The sequence below is a fragment of the Heterodontus francisci genome, chromosome 4 (assembly GCF_036365525.1).
Source record: "Heterodontus francisci isolate sHetFra1 chromosome 4, sHetFra1.hap1, whole genome shotgun sequence".
NCBI lineage: Eukaryota > Metazoa > Chordata > Chondrichthyes > Heterodontiformes > Heterodontidae > Heterodontus > Heterodontus francisci.
In genome coordinates, this window is record NC_090374.1 from 42,971,564 (window position 1) to 42,985,132 (window position 13,569).

The 13,569-nt window shown below is 42.4% G+C and overlaps 1 protein-coding gene across 3 annotated transcripts in view; it reads left to right on the plus strand.

Moving 5' to 3' along the window:
* The window catches only part of srek1 (splicing regulatory glutamine/lysine-rich protein 1), an 83,954-nt gene that overhangs the window by 22,960 nt on the left and 47,425 nt on the right, over positions 1-13,569 (plus strand). For all 3 annotated transcript variants that reach the window (XM_068029429.1, XM_068029430.1, XM_068029431.1), the window contains exons 5-6: positions 4,903-5,081; positions 10,478-10,608. In XM_068029429.1, coding sequence (XP_067885530.1) covers positions 4,903-5,081; positions 10,478-10,608 — 310 coding nt within the window. The remainder of the gene's footprint in view (positions 1-4,902; positions 5,082-10,477; positions 10,609-13,569) is intronic.

Genomic DNA, 13,569 nt, shown 5'->3' on the forward strand with positions numbered 1-13,569 from the left:
CCACTGCTTCATCACTGAATGAAAAGTCCGGGCCAATATTCCCTTAAGTTATGTGAATTGAGAATGCTTCATTATTTTAAGACTGCATTTAAACAGGGATATATGAGAGCACTTTACAAGGGGGAGCAATTATGGTGTAGGGATTTGGAGGAGGCAGTCTAAAGGCATAGTTATAGAGAAATTTTTGGACAGCTGTTGAAGGTGAGAAGAGAGTTGACAAAATAGAGTCCCATTTTGCAAGAGGATTGAAAGTTATGTCTTTGAGGGATAAGCAGTAATCTCGAGTCAGGAGTAGTACATTTGGACTGGGGTGCACAGCTGTAGAAAAGGACCCAAATAGGGTGAGGGATGATAGAATTTAAAACAATATTCACTTTGGCTAGGATGCTGGTGAACTTGGGTGAAAGTGAAGGCGATTGGTATGTGGGAGATGTCTCAGGCCATTGTGTTCTGGGATAGCCGCAGTCTGAAGGGCAGAAGTAGAAAATATGGCTATTTGGAAAGTTGATTGTTTAAGTGCTGAAGGTATGGATTAGGATTTTAGAAATGAATGGGATAAACTCTTAACATTAGTGGGCAACAGTGTTCCCTCTAGGCTGCACGGTCACTGAGCAACTTAAAAGTTCCCACATAGGCCGTGCACAAGTCGGCCCTGTTCAGTTACCATTTGTGCGCAGCTGCGCAGAAGAATTTAGAGGGCCTGTGCACTTAAACGAATAGGCTGTGTACTACCAAAAAAATTTGAGGGTACGTTAGTCTTGGAGTTGGAGGAAAGGACTCTTGAGAGTGTACCAGATGTGGGATAGAAAGTTTAGCTTGGGATCAAACCGAGGAAATTGCAATCTACTGACCTCAGCCTGAGCAAGGAGCCTGGTAGGAGGTGGGTACAGCATTTGATTCATGCAGCCGCTGACTCGAACTGAGCAGGATTAATTAAGTTCTACTAACATTGAGTTGCAGGAAGTGACAACTCATCTAGGACTTGATGTCAAAAAGGTAATCACATAGTATAGCAACAGCCCTGGATTCAATGGAAATATGGAATTAGGTGTCAACCGTATACAAATGGTAGGCGACATCATACTTGCAGTTGATGTCACTGATGGGTTGCATGTAAGTAATGAATGGGAGAGAACCAGAAAGGAAGTTCTGGGGCACACCGTGGGTTGCCATAATGGGGCAGAGGAAGACAAAGTTTTTGAAAAGATGAGTAAATGTGTTGGTACAGGGCAAAATTGAACCACAAAAGAATGGTGCATACAGGTTGACACTGGGTAAGATTGGAGTTGTCAACAGTGTTGAAAGCTGAAGAATGGTCAAGGAGAAACAACAAGATGTGGTTATAGTCACACAGGGTATCACTGGTGAGTACTAGAAGCCAAATTGAGAGGACTTCAACAGGGAGTAGTGGAAGAGGTGAGAGTTCAGTTATATGGCAAAGAACCTTAGAAGTAGCAGGCCAGAACAGCGCAGAAGGAGGCCATTTACCCTGTTAAGCCTGTGCTGGCTCTGCAAGAGCAGTTTAGTGAGTTTCACTCGCCCGCCTGTGTAGGGATCAGAGTACAAGAACAAGAAATGCTGGAACCACTCAGCAGGTCTGGCAGCATCTGTGAAAAGAGAAGCAGAGTTAACGTTTCGGGTCACCCGAAACGTTAACTCTGCTTCTCTTTTCACAGATGCTGCTAGACCTGCTGAGTGGTTCCAGCATTTCTTGTTTTTATTTCAGATTTCCAGCATCCGCAGTATTTTGCTTTTATTTTAGGGAACAGAGTATACCCCTTTACTTCACTGTTGTAGATCTCACTAAGGCATTCAACACCATCAGCAGAGCAGGGCTCTTCAAGATTTTGGGAAAAGTTGGCTGTCCATTGAAGGTCCCTAGCCTCATCCGCTCCTTCCATGACAACATGCACTGAACTGTACAGTTTGATGGCTCCACTTCATGTGCGGTGCTTGTGGGCAGAACCTGCCTCTCAAGGATTGGCATTCACAGCCATCAGCAAAGGTGCACCAAGAGGAGACATCCCACCAAGGTGGATTGTTTGCTGCGTGCCCATCATCTTTTATAGATGGAAGGATGCCAACTGCTACTCCCTCACCCTTTCCTCACAACTCTGCAAATATTTTCCCTTTTGAAAGCCACGATTGAATCTGCCTTCACCACCCTTTTGGGCACTTCATTCCAGATGCTAACCACTCGCTGCATCAAAATGTTTTTCCTCATGTCACCCTTGGTTCTTTTGCCACTCACTTTAAATCTGTGTCCTCCAATTATCTACTCTTCAACCAATGGGAACAGTTTCTGTCTACTTTGTCTAGACCCCTCATGATTTTGAACACCTCTGTTAAATCTGCTTCTCTTAATGAGAAGAACCTAGCTTCTCCACTCTGTCTATCTCGTGGAGAAAGGTACCAACAAACACTTGATGAACCAAATGCCTGTTCTGTGCTGTAACTTTCCATGATTCAATAGGCTGTAGTACTCTTCAGCTAATATTTCCACATTAGCGATTATGGCCTACCTCTGCACCAACTTCTTATGTTCTTACGTTATCAGGACTGGAAAGAGACGCAAAGTTGAGCTTCTGTCAAACTAAGCAGAATTCGATAATTCTATTAATAAACATCCTACCACAAGCACCCAGTAATTTTTCTTTATTTGTTCACGGGATGTGAGTGTCACTGGCAAGGCCAGCATTTGTTGCCCATCCCTAACTGTCCTTGAGAAGGTGATGTTGAAGTCTCCAATTATCAGTACAGATATACCTTCGTGGAACATCTGAGAAATCGGCTGTATATGCGACAAATGGGCATTTAAATCCTTTAATGGCCTTGTGCGTACTTATTACATAGTATTTACAGCACAGAAATGGGTCATTTGGCTCAGCAGGTTCATGCCCGTGTTTATGCTTCATACGAGCCTCCTCTCACCCTCCTTCGTCACAGAATCACAGAATTGAAACAGCGCAGACGGAGGCCATTCGGCCAGTCATGTCTGCACCGGCTCTCTGAAAGAGCAACTCCATTAGTTCTATTCCCCTGCCTTCTCCCCATAACCCTGCACATTCTTCCTTTTCATCTAACCCATAACATCTCCAAACTTTGCCCCGTCTCAGCTCATCTGCTGCTGAAACCATCATTCATGCCTTCATTACTTTTAGACTTGACTATTCCCATGCACTCCTCTATGAACCAAGGTCATTGAAAACTCTGCTGCCTGACCACCTATCACCCCTGTGCTTGCTGACCTACATTGGCTCCCGGTAAAGCGATGTCTTGATTTTAAAATTCTCATCCTTGTTTTCAAATTCCTTCCTATCTCTGTAATCTCCTCCAGCTCCACAACCTTCTGAGATATCTGCACTCCTAATTCTAGCCTCTTGAGCATCCCCGATTTTAATCAATCCCCCATTGGTGGCCACACCTTCAGTTGCCTAGGCTCTAAGCTCTGGAATGCTCTTCCTAGATCTCTCTGCCTCTCTACCATGCTTTCCTCCTTTAAGAAACTCCTTAAAACTACCTCTTTGACTAAGCTTTTGGTCCTCTGACCTAATATCCCCTTATGTGACTTGGTGTCGTATTTTGTTTTATAATGCTTCTGTGAAGCACCTTGGGACATTTTATTAGGTTAAAAGTGCTATATAAATATAGGTTGTTGTAACCCATCAAGATATCTTTCTGTTCCTTTTTCTAATATGTGTTTATTTAGCTCCCCCTTAAATGCATCTATGGTAGTTGCCTCAACTACTCCTTGTGGTAGCAAGGTCCACATTCTAACTTAATAAAGAATTTTCACCTGAATTCCCTATTGGATTTATTAGTGACTATCTTATATTTATGGACTCTAGTTCTGGTTTGCCCCTCAAGTGGAAACATCATCTCTATGCCTACCCGATCAGAACCTTTCATAATCTTAACGATGTCTCTGCTCACCCCTCAGTCTTCCCTTTTCTAGAGAAAAGGGTCTCAGTCTGTTCAATGTTTCCTGGTGGGTATAACCTCTCAGTTCTGGTATCGTTCTTGTAAACCTTTCTCTGCATGTTGTACAGTGCCTCAATATCCTTTCTATAATACGATGACCAGAACAGTTCACAGTATTGCAAGTGTGTATAAGTTTAACTTCTCTGTTTTTCAGTTTGATCCTTCTAGAAATGAACCCCAGTGCTTTCTTTACTTTTTTCATGGCACTATTAACCTGTGCTATTACTTTTATTAATTTGTGCCTCTGTGCCACGGATCCCCCAGTTCCATTGAAATACTTATTTTCCAAGGAGTATATTCTTCCACGAAAATGTACCACATCATAGTTATCTATATTAAAATTCATTTGCTAATTACAGAACCATTCTGCAAGCTTATTAATGTCTTCCTGTATTTTGTTGCAGTCCTTCTCTTTATTAACTACACCCCACCCTCCCCCAAAACAGTTGGTGTCTTCTGCATATTTTGAAATTGTAGTTTGATTTTTGAGTCCAAATTGTTTACTTGAGTGCTGAGTGACAGTGGGCCTAGCACCGAGCCTTGTGGAACACCGTTTCCCACCCTTTGTCAGTCTGAGTAACCTCCTTCAGTCCTACAACCTTCCTCTGTTCTTCTGACTCTGACTTCTTGTACACCGCCCTTCTTTATTCCTATATTCCCTCTCCAGATCCACTTGCCCCTCAAGCTCCTGTCTTTATAAGAACTTTATTTTTTAAAAACTCTGTTTGTCGAAATCTATCTAAAAGTGAACACAGGGTCGATGGCTGCAGTACTTGCGTGTCAGCTTTCTGACCTGTGGTAAAGTTGAAGAATGCTCCATACTAGAATTGCAGGATTATTGCACAGCATTATGAATAACAATGGGTGCATTGTTCTCTTTAATAGTGACAGTAATTATCTTACCTTTATTTTTCTTTAAAGACTACAACAGCAGACCAGCTACTAGAATTTTTCAGCCAGGTGGGTGAGGTGAAGTTTGTACGTATGGCAGGAGATGAGACGCAGCCAACCAGATTTGCCTTTGTGGAATTTGCTGAGCAGTCTTCTGTATTACGAGCCTTGGCCTTCAATGGTGCCATGTTCGGGGACAGGCCTTTAAAGTAGGTTTTCACTTGTTTAGATTATTGATTTAAACAGTAACCAGCCATTTACTTAAAGTGTGTGTTATAGATCCAGAAAAAGATCATCAAACTATAATGGCTGTCCGTGAACTTGCCATTTGATGTTTTTTTTAAGCTGCTCCTCCCTGATATATCATTTTCATCCTTTGATGTGTTATAGGATATTAGATTTCAAATAAAATAGCTCACAGACATTGGCCAAACCAGTAGACCTGGGAATTGCTCTCACAAAGTGAAAAGATGCTACACCTGACAAACAGGAAACAAAAGTATTAACAGTTCATTCCATCATAAAGTTTAAAACCTAAGATGAATCTCCTCAATGATTACTGTCGAAAACTAATACAACTAAAGCCTAGAAGGCTTACTTTTTCAGTGGTTAAGGGCACTCTACCTGCATGCATGCAGCATTCGCAACAAGGTAGATGATTTAAAGGCCCAAATAGAGGTAAATGGGCATGATCTAATTGCCATTAAGGAAACGTGGCTACAGGGTGACCAAGACTCGGAACTGAATATTCAAGAATATTCGACATTTAGGAAGGACTGGCAAAAAGGAAAAGGAGGTGGTGTTGCGCTGATAATAAGGGATGGGATCAGTACATTAGTAAGGGAGGATCTCAGATCAGAAGAACAAAATGTGGAATCTGTTTGGGTGGAGCTAAGAAACAGCAAGGGGCAGCAAACATTGGTAGGAGTTGTTTATAGGCCACCAAACAGTAGTGTTAGTGTGGGGCATGGTATTAATCAGGAGATTAGAGAAGCATGTGGCATGGGTAATACACTAAACATGGGTGACTTCAATCAGCATATAGACTGGGTAAACCTAATGACCACTAATGCTATGGCAAACGAGTTTCTGGAATGTGTTAGAAATGGTTTTCTGGAGCAGTATGTAGAACCAACTAGAGAACAGGCAATTTTAGATCTAGTTTTATGTAATTAGAAAGGGCTAATTAATAATCTTGTTGTAAAAGAACCTTTAGGCATGAGTGACCATAATATGATAGAATTTTACATTATGTTTGAAAGTGAGGTAGTTCAATCTGAAGCTAGGGTGTTAAATTTGAACAAAGGAAATTATGAAGGTATGAGGGACAAATTGGCTGAGGTGGATTGGGAAAATTCATTAAAAGGTATGACAGTACATAGGCAATGGATAGTCTTTAAAGAAATATTACATAGTTTACAGCAACTATACATTCCTTAAAAGCACAAAAACCCCAAAAGTAAAGGCAGTCAACCGTGGATAACAAAGGAAGTTTAAGATTATATAAGATTTAAAAAAAAGACCTATAAAGTTGCCAGAAATAGTAAACCTGAGGATTGGGAGGATTTTAGAAAACAGCAAAGGAGGACGAAGAAGCTGATAAAGAAAGGAAGAATAGAATATGAAAGTAAGCTAGCAAAAAATATAAGAATGAACTGTAAAAGCTTCTACAGGTACTTAAAAAGGAAATGTTTGGCTAAGACAAATATGGGTCCATTACAGGCAGAGTCAGGAGAATTTATAATGGGAAATAGAGAAATGGCAGAGAAGCTAAATGATTACTTTGTGTTTGTCTTCACTGAGGAAGATACAAGAAATCTCCCAGAATTAGAGATCCAAGGGATTAGGGGGAATGAGGAATTGAAGGAAATTAGTACTAGTAAGAAGGTTGTATTGGAGAAATTAATGGGGCTGAAGGCTGATAAGTCCCCAGGACCTGATATTCTACATCCCAAAGTGTTGAAAGAGGTAGCTATGGAGATAGTGGATGCATCTTCCGTAATTCTATAGATTCTGGAGCGGTTCCTGCAGATTGGAAGGTCGCAAATGTCACCCAACTATTTAAGAAGGGAGGGAGAGAGAAAATGGAATTACAGACCTGTTAGCCTTACATCAGTCGTTGGGAAAATGCTAGAATCTATTCGAAAGGATGTGATAAATGGACACTTGGATAATAATGATCTGATTGGGCATAGTCAACATAGATTTATGGATGGGAAATCATGTTTAACGAACCTGTTGGAGTTTTTTGAGGATGTTACTAACAGAATTGATAAAGCGCAGTCGGTGGACATGGTATACTTGGATTTTCTGAAGGCTTTTGATAAAATCCCCGACAGGAGGTTGGTTAGCAAAATTAAAGCACGTGGGATAGGAGGTAATATACTGGTATGGATTAAGGATTGGTTAACAGGCAGAAAACAGAAAGTAGGAATACATGGGTCATTCTTGCATTGGCAAGCTGTGACCAGTGGGGTACCACAGGGATCAGTGCTTGGGCCCCAGCTGTTCACAATATATATCAATGATTTGCATGTGGGGACCAAATGTAGTATTTCCAAGTTCGCGGATGACACAAAACTAGGTGGGAATGTGTGTTGTGAGGAAGATGCAAAGCAGCTTCAAGGGGATTTGGACAGACTTAGTGAGTGGGCAAGAACATGGCAGATGGAATATAATGTGGACAAACGTGAAGTTATCCACTTTGGTAGGAGAAATAGATGTGTAGAATATTTTTTAAATGGTAAGAGATTAGAAAGTGTAGATGTACAAAGGGACCTGGTTGTCCTTGTCAATAAGTCACTGAAAGCTAGCATGCAGGTGCAGCAAGCTATTGGGAAGGCTAATGGTTAGTCTTTATCGCAAGATAATTTGAGTACAAGAGTATTGAAGTCTTGCTTCAGTTGTATCGAACCCTGGTTAGACCGCACTTGGAGGATGTGTGCAGTTTTAATCCCCTTACCTTAGGAAGGATGTTATTGCCAATGAGGGAGTGCAACGGAGGTTCACCAGACTTGTTCCCAGGATGACAGGACTGTCCTATGAAGAGAGATTGGGGAAACTGGGCCTGTATTCTCTAGAGTTTCGAAGAATGAGAGGTGATGTCATTGAAGCCTACAAAATACTTAAAAGGATAGAGAGAGTAGATGCAGCTAAGATGTTTCCCCTGGTTGGGGAGTCTAAAACCAGGGGACAGAATTTCAAAATAAGGGGGAAGCCACTTAGGACAGAGATGAGGAGAAATTTCTTTACTCAGAGGGTTGTGAATCTTTGGAGTTCTCTATGCCAGAGGGCTGTGGAAGCTCAGTCATTGGGTATGTTTAAAGCAGAGATTGACAGATTTCTAAATTCAAATGACATCAGGGGATATGGGGATAGTGTGGGGAAAAAGGCATTGAAATGGATGATCAGCCACGATCATATTGAATAGCAGGGCAGGCTCAATGGGCTGAATGGCCTACTCCTGCTGTTATGTTCCTGTTGTGCTTGTGCAGGTACCTCTGTTATGGCATAGATTTATTTATTGCTGCAGAGTGCTATTTTATTAAGTTTCTTTTATAGAACTATACATTTTTAAAATATTTAATTGTTGCCATGTACATTTGTATGAGATGGAACTGATCTGGGTATGTCTTATAGTTTGCAAATGATGAGCAGGATTCAGGACAAATAGAAAGGTAGAACTAAGGACCAATTGGCAGTTATTGAAAGGAAACTGCCACAGTGTGTAAACTCTGCAGAAGTAAAATTCAACTTTGGCAGGGGCGTAAAATGGGTGGCTTGACTTCAATGGAGAAGAAAATCAGGCAGGGGTATAATGGACAGCCGGATTGGAGTTTATTCCAGGATCTCTGGGAAAGCATTTTGTGAACATTTTGACTGTTTTACTAGCCCTCGTGTAATCTTTCTGATGTCCTTAGCAAAAATAGGGATAACTTTACAGATCTTAATCTGATTTTATGAGCTTTCCTTTAGTTGATTCTAAAATTGTATTTTTATAAAACTTTCTAACTGCAACAACATCTGAAAGTACATTGCTTTGAATTGTTGTGACTGATATTACAATGGGAAATGTATCCACCATTTTGTGGACAACGTGATCCCACAGGCTGTGTTGAGATAAACAAGTAATCTGCTTTGGGTGATGTTAGTTGATGGATCAAAGTTAGCCAGGACATTGGGAGAATTCCCTGTTCTTTTTAACATACACCTTTATAGTTCTTTAAGATACACCTGAACAGGCAGACCCTAGTGTTGATTTAATATCTCGACTGATGGGCATCATTTTCAACAATGCAGCAGTCTCTTGTTGCTGCATTGGAATGTCATCGTGTCGTTGCACTTGAACCCACAACCTCTGAGTCAGGTGCAAGACTGCCAAGCTGATACTGCAGGGAAAATCCTGTACTCCCAGCAGCAGCCTTGCTCAGGATGGTTTGGAGATGTCGCACCAATCCTGTCAAGCAAGGTTTCCCACTGAATTAGTGAAATTATTCTACATCTCTGGCATGTGAATTGGTAAGCGCCATTTTTCATGTTTTCAGTCTTAGAATGCCACCTTGTTCTACATCACTCTATCCCTAAATTTTCTTCAAAAACCTAGTACAGAATACCCTGGAAGGAAATACACACTGAAATTTAATTCATTCCCTCCTATGCCCAAGTGCTGGACTGATGCAGTGTATTGAAAGTGACCATACTTTTATTTGGTAGGTCAGGTCATTTGAATCACCTGGTTGTCTTCTGCCCAGAAACAGGGGCAGGAGCATATTGGCTGCTTTTGAAACATAATTTCTGGGTCTTAGCTTTGGGAAAATAAATGTTTGCAGTCTTTTATAGAATTGGTTATATGCTCAGTGAACATTATGACCTGAGTTTTCCCGTTCGAGTTGTGAACCTGACATCAGGCTGATTTCCAGCTCCCAAACAAGGACCTGCACATGGCGGGACCTTGGGCACAATCTTCCTGGAGGACGCCAATTAATAAGCCACCTCCAGGAGCATTGTCCAGTTATAAGAGCTGCAGACACAGTAGAGGTCCGTCGTGTGCTGCTGGCAGAATTCCATAGCCTTTCAAAAATGCCCGCTAATTGCCTCCATAATTACCTTAATTAGCTTTCCGCCGCTGGTGGGCGGGTTTCCATCACTGCTGTGAAGCCGCTTCCAGTAAAAACGCAAGGAGGCTGGAACACATTGGGGAGCCATTTTCATGGCTACTCCATTTCCAAACCCCCCTCCCAGGTGCTGGGAAAATGACCCCTTGTGATATTAAAGGAAGATTCCAGAAAAGGACAATCATTGGGTTGTGCCCCAGGTGCATTTTCAATTTACCCATATAAATTACTTTGTTGCACATCGTCAAAGCATCCAATCACACAGGGGAAAATGTGTCCCTGTTCTTTATAAGTTTTGGTAAAAGGAAGATGATTATGAAACTTATGTTCTGTGTTAAATCAGAAAAGATCAGCAAAATTTGGAAATTTTCTGTATTGTGAATTGATAGGATGACTTTTAGGCCAGTAATTTCCATCTATGACTTTTCCAGGAAGGACTTTGAATCTCTGAATGTGCTTGAAAGGATTTTTTTTGTATTTTTAATATTTAGAATCAATCATTCTAATAATGCGATTGTGAAGCCTCCTGAGATGACACCACAGGCAGCTGCCAAAGAGCTTGAAGAAGTGATGAAGAGAGTGAGAGAAGCCCAGTCCTTTATATCAGCAGTTATTGAACCAGGTATAATAAATAAGAGTGTAAAGAAATAAATCTCAGATTTTCATGATAGATATTTGACGTTAAACATTTTCTTCTCACCAGTCATTTACCACATATTTACTTAATTATCTTTCAATGACTCTTTAGTATTCAGTTAGAACTCCAGACCAAAATTACACTTAAAGCTGATGTGCAATTTTAAATTGCATTATTATATTTGTATAATTCATTTACTCTCCTGTTCCCTACAAATACTTATTTTTAAAAAAACTATAGCCACTTAAGGTTTTTTTCCCGCTATTGCTGGAAGTTAAAATAAGCCCTTAGGGTAAATTTGTCAATTGAATGCCCCAAAGTGAGGCAATTATGAGGAGTGTCATGAGTGTATTTAATAGTTCGGCAATCTGCATGTGGGTATTTTCATTTTAAAATAAAGTTTTTCACTATTTGAAGAAAGACAAATTGTCAGTTTAATTTATTGAGGAAGAATATAAATTAAATCTAATCACAAAAGAGACCTGATGAAGTTCTGGTTTTTGTCTTTACAATTGTCCATTCCGAATTACACTTGAGCAGGTGGTGATGAACTGCCGCTTTGTACCTCTGCAGTCCATGTGGTGCAGTTACGCCCACAGTGCTATTAGGAAGGCAGTGCCAGGTTTTTGGCCCAGTGACATTAAATGAACGGTGAGTTTTTTAAAATTCATTCATGGGATGTGGGCGTCGCTGGCCAGGCCAGCATTTATTGCCCATCCCTAATTGCCCTTGAGAAGGTGGTGGTGAGCTGCCTTCTTGAACACCCACAGTGCTGTTAGGAAGGGAGTTCCAGGATTTTGACCCAGCGACAGTAAAGGAATGGCGATATAGTTCCAAGTCAGGATGGTGTGTGACTTGGAGGGGAACTTGCAGATAGTGGTGTTCCCATGCATTTGCTGCCTTTGTCCTTCTAGTTGGTAAGAGGTCGCGGGTTTGGAAGGTGCTGTCTAAGCAGCCTTGGTGTGTTGCTGCAGTGCACCTTGTAGATGGTACACACTGCTGCCACTGTGCGTTGGTGGTGGAGGGAGTGAATATTGTAGATGGGGTGCCAATCAAGCGGGCTGCTTTGTCCTGGATTGTGTCGAGCTTGTTGAGTGTTGTTGGAGCTGCACCCATCCAGGCAAATGGAGAGTATTCCATCACATTCCTGACTTGTGTCTTTTAGATGGTGGACAGGCTTTGGGGAGTCAGGAGGTGAGTTACTTGCCGCAGGACTCCTAGCCTCTGACCTGCTCTTGTAGCCATGGTATTTATATGGCTACCTCAGTTCAGTTTCTGGTCAATGGTAGCCCCTAGGATGTTGATAGTGGGGGATTCAGTGATGGTAATGCCATTGAATGTCATAGCGAAATGGTTAGATTCTCTCTTGTTGGAGATGGTCATTGCCTGGCACTTGTGTCGCGCGAATGTTACTTGCCACTTATCAGCCCAAGCCTGGATATTGTCCAAGTCTTGATGCATTTCTACACGGACTGCTTCAGTATCTGAGGAGTTGTGAATGATGCTGAACATTGTGCAATCATCAGCGAACATCCCCACTTCTGACCTAATGATTGAAGGAAGGTCATTGACGAAGCAGCTGAAGATGGTTGGGCCTAGGATACTACCCTGAGGAACTCCTGCAGTGATGATGTCCTGGAGCTCAGGTGATTGACCTCCAACAACCACAACCATCTTCCTCTGCGCTAGGTATGACCAACCAGCGGAGAGTTTTCCCCCTGATTCCCATTGACCTCAGTTTTGCTGGGGCTCCTTGATGCCATACTCGGTCAAATGCTGCCTTGATGTCAAGGGCAGTCACTCTCACCTCACCTCTTGAGTTCTGCTCTTTTGTCCATGTTTGAACCAAGGCTGTAATGAGGTCAGGAGCTGAGTGGCCCTGGCGGAACCCAAACTGAGCGTCACTGAGAAGGTTATTGCTAAGCAAGTGCCGCTTGATGGCACTGTTGATGACAGCTTCCTTCAGTTTACTGATGATTAAGGGGAAGCTGATGGGGCGGTAATTGACCGGGTTGGACTTGCCCTGCTTTTTGTGTACAGGATGTACCTGGGCAATTTTCCATATTGCAGGGTAGTTGCCAGTGTTGTAGCTGTACTGGAACAGCTTGGCTAGGGGCGTGGCAAGTTCCCGGAATATTGTCAGGGCCCATAGCCTTTGCAGTATCCAGTGCCTTCAGTTGTTTCTTGATATCACGCGAAGTGAATCGAATTGGCTGAAGTCTGGCATCTCTGATGCTGGGGACTTCAGGAGGAGGTTGAGATGGATCATCAACTTGGCACGTCTGGCTGAAGATTGTTGCAAATGCTTCAGCCTTATCTTTTGCACTAATGTGCTGGGCTCACCCATCATTGAGGATGGGAATATTTGTGGAGCCACCTCCGCCAGTTAGTTGTTTAATTGTCCACCACCATGCACGGCTGGACATGGCAGGACTGCAGAGCTTAGATCTGATGCGTTGGTTATGGGATCGCTTAGCTCTGTCTATCGCATGCTGCTTACGCAGTTTGGTACACAGATAGTCCTGTGTTGTTGCTTCACTGGGTTGACACCTCATTTTGAGGTATGCCTGGTGCTGCTCTTGATATGCCCTCCTGCACTCTTCATTGAACCAGGGTTGGTCTCCTGGCTTGATGGTAATGGTAGAGTGGGGGATATGCCGGGCCATGAGGTTACAGGTTGTGGTTGAGTACAATTCTGCTGCTGCTGATGGCCCACAGCGCCTCATGGATGCCCAGTTTTGCATTGCTAGGTCTGTTCGAAATCTATCCCATTTAGCACAGTGGTAGTGCCACACAACACAAAGGAGGGTATTTTCAATGGGAAGGAGGGACTTGGTCTCCACAAGGACTGTGCGGTGGTCACTCCTACCAATACTGTCATGGACAGATGCATCTTTGGCAGGCAGATTGGTGAGGACGAGGTCAAGTATGTTTTTCCCTCTTGTT